The 10,877-nt window shown below is 38.7% G+C and overlaps 1 protein-coding gene across 3 annotated transcripts; it reads right to left on the bottom strand.

Moving 5' to 3' along the window:
- Positions 1-625: 625 nt before the first annotated feature.
- LOC122669059 (4'-phosphopantetheinyl transferase HetI-like) lies at positions 626-9,949 on the bottom strand. 3 transcript variants are annotated; one of them, XM_043865692.1, is made up of 8 exons: positions 9,671-9,948; positions 9,279-9,454; positions 5,672-5,736; positions 5,418-5,519; positions 5,134-5,289; positions 1,947-2,066; positions 922-1,051; positions 626-845 (listed from the first exon to the last, which is right to left on the bottom strand). In XM_043865692.1, exons 1-8 carry the CDS (start codon positions 9,781-9,783, stop codon positions 736-738), a joined length of 972 nt encoding a protein of 323 aa, XP_043721627.1. In that variant the 5' UTR covers positions 9,784-9,948; the 3' UTR covers positions 626-735. The 3 variants fall into 3 exon arrangements, with proteins under 3 accessions (XP_043721627.1, XP_043721629.1, XP_043721630.1); XM_043865694.1 differs by having other exon boundaries at positions 626-840; positions 917-1,051; positions 9,671-9,944; XM_043865695.1 differs by lacking the exon at positions 5,418-5,519 and having other exon boundaries at positions 626-840; positions 917-1,051; positions 9,671-9,949.
- Positions 9,950-10,877: the final 928 nt, after the last annotated feature.

The raw sequence follows: 10,877 nt of genomic DNA, 5'->3' as shown, positions 1-10,877 counted from the left end.
ATAATTAAATTGCTAATATCCAAGATTGAACTTGTAGCCATCAACAGAAAGAATCAATTAAGCTGTCGTCATCATTAGGCTCAACTCATCAGATAGAATGCTTACTTCCACAAAATTATAGAGAAACTTCTGTTAGGTGTGTGATGTTGCTCCAATAGGTTAGAAGACATTATAATACCAGCTGACCATGATCTACTTTCACCAAAACAAAAACCAACCCTATTACCCTAACAGCCCAGCCCCGCCAAGCATGCAAAGAACTAATCATCCTTGAATTAACATGACTGACCCCATCCCCACTCCGTAAGGGTTCATCCAAACCCTTACCAATAGGGGTCAGCACAAAGGTCACAGTTTGACAGGCCACACTGATCCATTGCCATCCCTATATCCCTGCGTTCGCCAACAATTTACTTGGATTTATAGGGATAAGAAAAATGGTAACCACATGCTTACTGTTCCCACAATAATACCCTTACTGTCTGGATATACATGAGATGTGGAATGGCAATAGAAGAAAATATTAAAATGGTAGAAATTGATGGAAGTATGAACAGCAGTTTTGAATTCATAACCAGAAAACTAGCCTATTCATTTGTCAAGGTTATTAGATCTGATACTCATGCATTGGTCTTATCTATTGAATCATTTCCAATGTTAACGACACATAAAATTGGGATCTAACCTGGTCAATTCAAACAGCATGGGAGCAAAACAAATGGTGCAAAAGAACCACTAAGTCATCCCACAAATTATTTTAACTGCTTCAGTTCCACAGACACATTCATCTTCTACAAATGGAATAGTTCTCCACACTTTCAACCTCATCCAGCCAGATACGTCATCTGCAACTTGCAACATACAAAATGAGCATCCATGCATTTTTCAAGTTCATAGTTTGACAGAAACTAAAGGACTCACCATTGAGAATATTGTCTTTTTCCTTGCAAATTGCAGCATAATGAGTACCAGCCAGCTCGAAGAGTGTGAATTGCCAATTGCTTGTGAGGTTCTCGGGATCTTCAAATGCTTCTACTACAATTTCAGAAGCCTGAATTGTAGCAGAGAAATCATATTTGGCAGTTATACAGTTTTTGGTACTAATATCAAATATATTTAAAATAGAAATTGACTGCTATGTTTATGTTATTGAATACTCTAAGAGCCTATATTACGCCTGAGCTGATGTAGCAGGCCAACCATAATGGGTCATTCCTCCCTCCCCCCCCCCCCCCCCAAAAAAAAAAAAAAAAAAGAGATCAAGAAAATATTTTTTTCCCTTCTTATTTTATCATTTGCTTTGAAGAAACCAATTTTAAAGCATAGAAAAGAAGGAATGCTGGCAAATGAACCCCTGGACTAGGAGTTGTCTCACGTGATCCACCAATATGTGTCCTTGAATGTGGCAAACTGCCACAGACAACCAAGAGATTCCAGATACCGCTGTATCAGCAAGCACAAGATAAGTAATTTCTGGTCAATTTAGGGATGCCAATAGGCTCTAGACCCATTATATGCATCTGGTCTGGGTATGAACTAAGTTGTTCTCACTCCAAGTACATCATAAGAGGGCGGGCCTTGGTGCAATGGTAAGGTTGCTCCATTGTGACCAAGTAGTCACGGGTTTGAGTCTGGAAACAACCTCTCTGCAAAAGCAGGGGTAAGGTTGCGTACATTATGACCCTCGCCAGACCCCACAGTGGCAGGAGCCTCGTGCACTGGGTATGCCCTTTTACTTCAAGTACACCATAATTGAAACATTTCATGATAGACATACAAACAAAATAAAATTAATCATAATATTCACATACTTGTCTCACATTTCCCAGATAATAATTTCATCTCCCCATATATCTTTTCGGTACCCTAGTACCACCCAAATCTGCCCAATCATGGGTAACAGACAATAATTCACAATTCCAAAAGAACTGCAGCTACTGACATACCTCAGAATTGGAATCCCCATCAACATGCAAACCAGAACTACTCGAAGGTCTGAACCTGATTGTAAAAGTGTTGAAAGGTGCAGATGAGAAGCCTCTACCTAGTGCTTTTACATATGCCTCCTGGAAGAAAGATACAACTTCATAAGCGAAGTTGCATTAAATGCTTAAAACGTATTTCAAATATGGAGATAAGATATTTACTTTGATCCTTTGTGTCAGCATTCCCATAAGGATAAATCTAGATAATGTAGAAGAAAATAATTGATTTCATTCATCAACTGGATTAAACAATAACATCCCTCACGCAGTGTATAATGTCCACATAAACAAAGCATTTATTAATGAATCTGTGATTATGAGGTACACTAATTCCACAAAAGTCAACATTTAGTCTTTGACAAGTAGGGGGTTTTGACGGAGGAGTATCTCCAGCAGCAAATTAAAAGCTTTCTCTTACAAGGAATCCTATTTGAGCCAGTTTTCATAAGGGGATTATATTTTTATGAAGAATGGGTTTAGGAATCATTTTTAAGTGATAGAGGGGCATACTTTAAACTCTTTACTTGAGCAAGTAAGCCTAATAATTTGGAGGTGTTTTGGTGATTGGTTACTAGGACAGCTGTTACTTTAAAGAAGTCCTAATGTTTAGTCAGTCGTTACTAATATAATAAAAGTTTGAAAGAAGCAAAGCCAGTAGATATGAATACCCCTTATTTTGAAATTTATTATTATGGTTTTCTGTTTATACTTGGATTAGGTGACAAATAGAGGTTATATAGGGCTAGGGGGACCTCCAAATATTTATTTTGGCCCATGGTTGTGGTCTATAGGCATTGAGCTACTTATCGTTGGGATTTAACTTATGTAATGAGCCTCTTTATAAGCCCAAAATTTGAGATTTAAGGGGTAGATGGGAATGGGATTAAGTAATGTATAAGATCACGTGGGGTCCAGTAGTAGATTATTATAGGATTAGGGAGTCTTTTGGATCCTTTAGAAGTCTTATTTTATTATTGTATAGTTTTTACTAATTAGGAAGTCTATCTTGACTACACTTCTATTTCCTTTATTATTTAAAGCATGTAACTCAACCCCCCCCCCTCCCCCCAACCTAAACAAAAAACGATTTGATTGAATACCATTGAATGTTTTTAAGTTAGTGCTGCTGTGGCATGTTGCTGTCCATGTGATTTCTTCTCCTTCCTCATCAATTCAGACTAGGCCACTCCTCTCAGGTGTTTTCCTCCCAATGGCCCTTCTCCTTTCTCTTTCAATTTTCTTCTTCCTCCTTCCCTTCTCATTTCATCTTTCTATTACTTTCCTTGTTTCAGTTCTTGAGCCCTTTCCCCATACTTTGTTCCTGGGCAGTACTTGCAGGGTTGCAGCCCACCTTGGTTGGATTGATCTCCATCAATTCAACTCCTTTTATCCCAAGATTCTGTGCATAAGTTGCCCCTTCATGGGTGACCCAAGCCCTCGAGTTTCAACTCAAAATTCCTTCTCTGTTGTGAGATTCACATTGAAGTTTATGTCTGCTTCCTTGACTGCTGCCAGAACCTGTTTGCATAAATTATTACTATTTTAATACTTGATCTTCAGGCCTGTAGTTGATTGATCCTAATTGACCTGCCTAGCTGTTACAAATGTGCACCTAAAATCTCGGACCAAATACGGTCCTACAGGGTGAGTTTTTTTCATTCGATAGCAGCCTGGGTTACCACTACCTTGTTTTGTCAAAGGTTGAAGAAGAAAATAAATTTACCTATTTACACGAAAGCCCCTATTACTTGATATTACGAGAAAATCCCTGATTCTGAAATTTGTTTCAGTTTAAACCCATCTCCAGATTACTGTCCAGAATTGTCCTTTTTCTTCTGAGTTAATTCTTGTTTCATCCCGCATTCAGTTATTTTACTCTTTAAAGGTCCTAAATGGCTCCAGAAATTACAAGACTGCCATTGATCCTTTAAAATTGAGTTATTTGTTCGTCGGAGGGCCCATAGCGACCTAGAACAGGGTTTTGGAACCTAGGTTGCATTACAAACCCATCCCGGTTTTCCCAACTATCTATCCCATATTGAGCAACTCTTTTTTTATATTGACCCACTAAAGCTCATTATCTGTTGCTTGTTATATCCGTCTCTGGAATCATTCTGTGTGATTAGACTTCATTTAAACACTCCAGATTTCTTTATCAGCTTATTTAAATTCAGCAATTGAATTCTGGACTGGTAATAGTTGATCTATACTTTTATTGTATTTTCGATCCATTTCAAGAAACAATTTACTAGTTGTATTTCCTGCCCTCTTTCTGGGCTCCTTATCCCTAGGCTCTATTTGGTTGCCCAGAGGATAGTGGAAAGAAAAACTGAACTTGGGGTCCAGATGTTGGGAAAATGAAGTGAAGACAATAATGAAATGAAACTCCCTTTCTACTTGGTTGGATGAGGAAATTAAAAGGAAAGTGGAGCCTAGATTGCGGTGGATAGTCTCCTCAAGGAGAACAGCCATAACTGCTGATGATTGTTCAACAGCCTGGTGGTAGTAGTAGTGGGTCGATCTCATTGCAACCGCCTCTTCCATACCCTAGGATAGGGTACCTTCAGTTAGTTGATGACAATACTTATATGAATTGTATGGAAGACTACGTGCAATTCTTCAGCAGCACTATGACATGGGAATCTGATGTGGTACATTCATAGGTTAACTTGCTTCGAAACTATGGTTTGGAACGATAGAGGTATATGTTAAGATTGATTTATTTTACGCTATTACATTTCTAATGCTTATTTAAGTTGTATTTAATTGTATGTTTTGATTGCTTTCTATTACTAAATTATGTGTAGAATAGGGCCTATTAGTATGTCGTAGCTACCAAACTAGAGTCCGAAGTCAAACTCCTATTTGGACTTTGATTTTGGATAATCTGATAGTGCCATTGTGTTTAAATGACCCAAAATAGGCTGTACACCAAGTTTCATGACCAAACTAGATCAAAAACCCACCAAAACAATCAACCGAGTTCCGGAAGAAAAAAAATGCACCAACTCGGTTTTTTGGCTGGGCGAAACCAGTACCGAAACCGAGTTCTCGAACCATGCTGTCAAGTCGTCTAGGCCTAATTCAAACACCCATAAAATAAAGACCACAAATTTGTCAAAGATTTGAAGTAAAGAACCTGGCCTACCTTAAGGGTCCATAACTTAATAAACTCTTGCCGTTGAGTATCAGGATCCGAAATAGCATGCAAAAGTTCAACCTCATAGGGAGAAAAGTAACGCTGTGCAAAAGATAACACATTGTTTCTCAACTTTCGCTGCGTATCTTCCACATCAATGCCAATCTACAATCAGAGAAGCATGTAGCTTCAAATAAAAGGTGACAGAACAACCAAAATATTCTTAAAAGCAGAAAATTTTAATCATATAAACAAATTTTTTTGTGTGCCAGTGAGAAGGAAGAGAAAAATACTGGAGTATCCACAGTCACACCACAGGCGATTAAAGAAGATGTATGTGAAATGTTGAAATGCAAGGATGGTGGATCCCACTCTTCATCATCTTGCCACTTCACCTATTCCCACATACACTAAAAGATATTAAAGCACATAAAAGTATAATCCATTTAGAAAATTTACAAAGGCATTTTAACAAAAGCGGAGATGATCCATAAAAAATTGAAACCACATAGTTACTATCCAAACAAATTAAGGCCAATAAACTAACCTCAGGTTTCCCATAATTGTTCTTTCCAAATTTCAACGATCTTGGACAAACCCAAGAATTTGTATCTGATCCAATCACAAACAAGATAACCATAAAAAATCAAAAGATAGGATGCATTATTAAAAGTACCAGCAAATCTAAAATCCATTTAATGCATTGGAGCATATTCAAATAGGTTTTAGTCCCACAGCTTTTAAAATGTCAAAACACCATGTTGTAAGGATGTTGCATTTCCTGCAGTTTGGCATCAATGGATACACAGATACGTTAACACAACAAAACCTTATGTTTCACTTATCTTTCATTTTCAACAAGCATCATTTATGCAATTTCATATCTAAACCAATTCACTCCAATATTATCATTGATTAAGTGATACCTATTCAACAAAATGTACAGGTGTTGTTTCCTCGTCGTCATAGTTGTCAAGGTCTCACCTAGGCCCCAAGGCCCTTCAGAATGGGCAAGGCCTGCACTTACCTTGCGTTTTTCACAACTTGGCTCTTATCTTGTGCTGAAATTAAAAGAATAAAAAAATAAGAAAAATAAGGCAAAATGGTAGTAAGGTAGCTGTACCATACACCTCACCATCACATTTATAGTACTTTTGATGGGTAGTTGTGCCACCTGGCAAAAGAAATAGTAAGTTACTTAACTCCCAATCTCAAGATCCTTGGGAAGAGGATCAAGTTGGCCCTTGCGAACAGCTTGATGCACTATCTCCCTCAACCCTTTGAGTGAACTGCGGCAAAAGGAAAATTCATGGACCAACCCCAAACCTCCCTCTCTCCCTTACACTATGATACTTCTCGCTCAGGAATACGTTAATTTGCTAATATGATGGCCAGTCAGCACCACGAGGTGTGAAGCGATCTCGTACTAAACCATTGACCAACCCCAAACCTCCCTCTCTCCCTTACGCTGTGCTACCTCTCACTCAGGAATACATTTATTTTCTATATGATGGCCGGTCAGCACCACAAGGTGTGAAGCGATCTCGCACTAAACGAAACGACTTTCACTTTCGAGTAGTCAGTCTCGTTACCTCTTTAGCTGCCACCCCCTACTTGACTTGCTCATGAGTCATAGCTTGTTCTCATGCAACCAAACAAAGGCTGAGTAGGAATCAAGATAGCTAGGAGAGAAGACTTGGGAAATAGAATAGGAAGTTTTATATTTCAGGAAAAGTGTCAAAATCATTGCCACATCCCAAGGAGGATACACAATTCGACTGTACCCGCTTCTTTCTCATTTCGAGGAAATGGAAACAATGGAGGGATCCGAATTGGACCCAATGTGCACTACCACTTGTTCATACTCAGAATAAGTTTGAGCTGTAGTAAGGTAGGTGTACCATAGCTGGGTAGATGTGCGGCTTGTGCCACCTGGCATGAAAAGAAATAGTAAGTTACTTAACTCCCAATCTCTTTACTGTGGAGAATAAAAAAAGGAAGTGGGTCAAAGAAGTGGAACCACCAAAGAATGACTCTCTCTCTCTCTCCATAGTAGGAAAGTTCTCCCTTATTCTGGTCCCTTTCTTTCTTTCCTTCTATTTCTCCTTTTATCATCCAATCGATAGCTTTTCTCTTTCCACTGTCTTTTATCCATATTTAGTTATGTAGATCACAGGTCCATATGCAGCTGCAGGCCCACAGGAACAAGCCTCAAAACCAGCCCAGTGTAGTTGTGGGAGGCAACCTGGTCTGATGATGTAGCAGGTTTTTGTTGGTTCAATGGAGCATCATACAAGGAAGCCCAATTCCAGATTGTGTGGAGATAATTCAAGTTATATTTGCAACCTTGCATATGAGTTGATGTAGATCGAAACATGAAGAAGAAAAGACCAAAGCATTGTTCACAGTGTCACAGCCAATATTTGCCTTGTTTGGGAATGATGTTCAGAAGATCTTGTGGGCCCATTGGAAATATCAAATGGAGAAAGATTCTATCCTAATGCTGCCAAAATTTAATTTCTATTTTCAGTTTTAGAAAAGTATATTTTATTTCATTGCAATAGAATCTTAGGTAGCTTCTAATTTCAGTTTGTTACTATTTTTGTTTTGTTCTCTAAAATAGGAGTTTCTATTTTGATGTATGGCAGCTAGATTTTGTAGAAGTTTCTATTTTTGTTGTAAGCTACTTGGTAGCAAACACTTTCTATTTTATTGTTTCTATTAATGCCCTTAGAGGCCTCCACATGATTTTAATGAATGAAGTTATGTTGCTGTTTTGCAATGCATTGTCCTGAGAGAGGCTGAGAAGGGTGAGATATCCAGGGTGAGACACCCAGGCTGAGATAGCCAACCCCTCCTATCCCTATCCACCCTTCTTCTAACTTTTATTTTCCAATCAATATGTATGTGCTTGATCTACTGCAAGTTTGAGTATGTTCGATCGATCCTACTGTAGAGTGGTTCTCAGTTGAACTACTTCTACATTATTTAGTTTCAGATCCTACTTTTTAGGAAAGAGGTTTCCTTCCTTTTCTCTCACAACATTCTCTCCCTTCCTTTCATCTCACCTCATTTACTCCCTTATTTTCTCTCCCTCTCTCGTGGCTATTCATTGGACAGCACAACATTTTCTCTTCCCCTTGATTTTCTGCACTATTGATATGCCTTAAATTTTCACCCATTTATCTGGATTTAAAGTATTTAAATCTGTTGTTAATGTCTTTTAAATCTGACCATTACAATTGAGATCAGATCTGGCCCACATCAAGCCGTCGGATCGAGGATCTCTTCCATTCCATTAGTGGGCCCATTACTCGCAGGCCAATCAACTCCGTAAGATCTGACCAAATCTGCACTAGTTAGTTGTCAAGCCTAGGCTAGTCATACATTTTCTCATCACTTCTTCTCAAGTCACCTTCGGTCAACCCCTTGGTCTTTTAATCTAATGTGTATCATACAACAACCATAACCTTATCCCAACTTAATGGGGTCGGCTACATGGATCCTAGAAAATACAACAGAATAAAAATAAATAAGTAAAAGCGGGCAAACAAGTAAAGAGGTAAAAAGGGAGGGGGGACATACAACATCGGCACAAATTAAATGAGTGTCGATAGAATAAAAAGAGGTAAAAAGGGGGGGGGGGGGGGCATACAACATCGACACAAACTATAGGGCATTGACCCTTCTTAGCAACATACCGCTTCTTAACCGCCCAACATGCAGCTCTAGGTCTCAAAGTGTAGTGTAAAACAAAACCAGCAACACAACATCAAGTCCAATTAAATGAGATAGACTGCATGGATCTTTGATCTCCAATCGAATGTGTATCATTTCACTCCTTATTGCTGCACTCAAAGGCCTCTGCTGCAAATGTCCATACCACATTAAACTGCTCCCTCAACTTATCCGCTATTGAACCTACTCTTAGATCACCTTGAATTTTTTAATTTCTTACTTTAATTTTTCTAGTTTTACCACCCATCCATCTCAGCATCCTTATCTCAGCTACACTTATTTTGTTTATGTTGTTCTATCGTTGTCGCCCAACATTCACCTCACTTATTAACCCCAAATGTAATCTCAAAGCAAGAAAAAGAATTGGATGAAGATGAGTAGGGAGAAAGAAAGAAAGAGGGAAAATTAAACTCTACATCTTGCAAGGGTAGTGCGCACCAAGGCACGAGCAAGTATCGCTCTTTTTTGAAGCTCCTCACCATGCATGCGGAAGACGTTTTCTTTTTCACTGTGAGATAGCAACTCTAAATATTGATTTAAGAGGGATTTGTTCTGTACTTCATCAGGTAGGATATACCAGAAATGTGTTTCCCTGCAGTTGGAAAAAAAATGGATCAATATATCATGAATTTCAAACACATCAAGCCGATAAAAATTAACAGGTACTGTTAAATACATCAGTGCATATTCATCTATGCAGTCACTTGTAATGCCAATGTTTCTTGAAACTAATTCCTCTCACTAAGATGACCACATTTATGAACATCTCATAAAGCAAATACAAGAAACATCATATGTTGAAGCATACCTTCGAGAAGGAAGTGCTATGGAGACTAATGGGGATGAAGAGCCAACGAACTTCCTTGTGAAACAATTTATCTGCATCGAGGAACTCACTCTACAGAACATAGAGCATATCATGTAGATTCAGGATGCTTTGGCTGTCCTCTAGAGCATTCTCTGCCATGAATGTAACCAGACTATAATTACAAACCAGAAGAGGCATATTTAGCAAAACAAAAACAACTCTGTTGGGAACCTTCTCACTTTTCTTCTTTCCATTTGGTAGGTTAGGTGGGAAGCTCAGAAACTATGGAGAATTATTCCACTTGGCATTCATTTTCCATTTCTTGTTTATCATCTCTCATTCTCATCCCCATTAGTAACTCCAGGATGGATAATGAGAGGGTGAAAGTTGATGAGATGGAGATTCCGCAAAGTGACCAGTTTAGGTATCTAGGAACAATCATCAGCAAAGAAGGTGATATAGAAGATGATGTCTCACGGAGAATTAAAGTATGATGGATGAAGTGGAGAGGTGCATCTGGAGTGTTATGTGATTGACAGAATCCTTTAAAGCTAGAAGAAAAATTTTACGAGACAGTCATAAGACCGGCTATAATATATGGCACGGAGTGCTGGGCAGTTAAGAAGCGTCATATAGATAAGCTAAGTGTAGCGGAGATGAGGATGTTGACATGGATGAGTGGCAAAACCAGAAAGGATAAAATAAGGAATGATCATGTTAGAGCTGATTTGGGAATAGCCCCAATTCAAGATAAGCTTCGAGAAAGTCGTATAAGGTGGCATGGCCATGCTCAACAAAGGCCTTCGAAAGCTCCAGTTCAGAGGAGTGACTTGAATCAGATTGAAGGTACTAAAAGAGCTAGGGGTAGGCCTAAAATGACCATAGGAGAAGTGGTGAGGAAAGACATGCATAGTCTAGGTCTTGTTTCAAGTATGACATCAAATAGAGCTGATTGGAGGGCAAGGATTCGTGTAGCTGTCCCCAGTTAGTTTGTTTAAGACTGAGCTGTAGTTATAGTCGTTGGTTTCCTTCCCTTTTTACTTTCATTATTAATATGTTGGCTTTGCAAGGATCCATGTAGCCGACCCCATTTAGTTGGGATAAGGCTGTGTTGCTGTTGTTGTTGTTGTGTTGTTGCATCTCTCATTCTCATTCACCAACTATGATCCAGAAAAAAAGGTTTCTTGAAATTGGTTGCAGTATTGCA

This window comes from Telopea speciosissima, chromosome 7 (genome assembly GCF_018873765.1).
Source record: "Telopea speciosissima isolate NSW1024214 ecotype Mountain lineage chromosome 7, Tspe_v1, whole genome shotgun sequence".
In the NCBI taxonomy this organism is placed as follows: domain Eukaryota; kingdom Viridiplantae; phylum Streptophyta; class Magnoliopsida; order Proteales; family Proteaceae; genus Telopea; species Telopea speciosissima.
The sequence above is the reverse complement of the archived record's forward strand: the minus strand, read 5'-3'. Positions and strand labels throughout refer to the sequence as shown.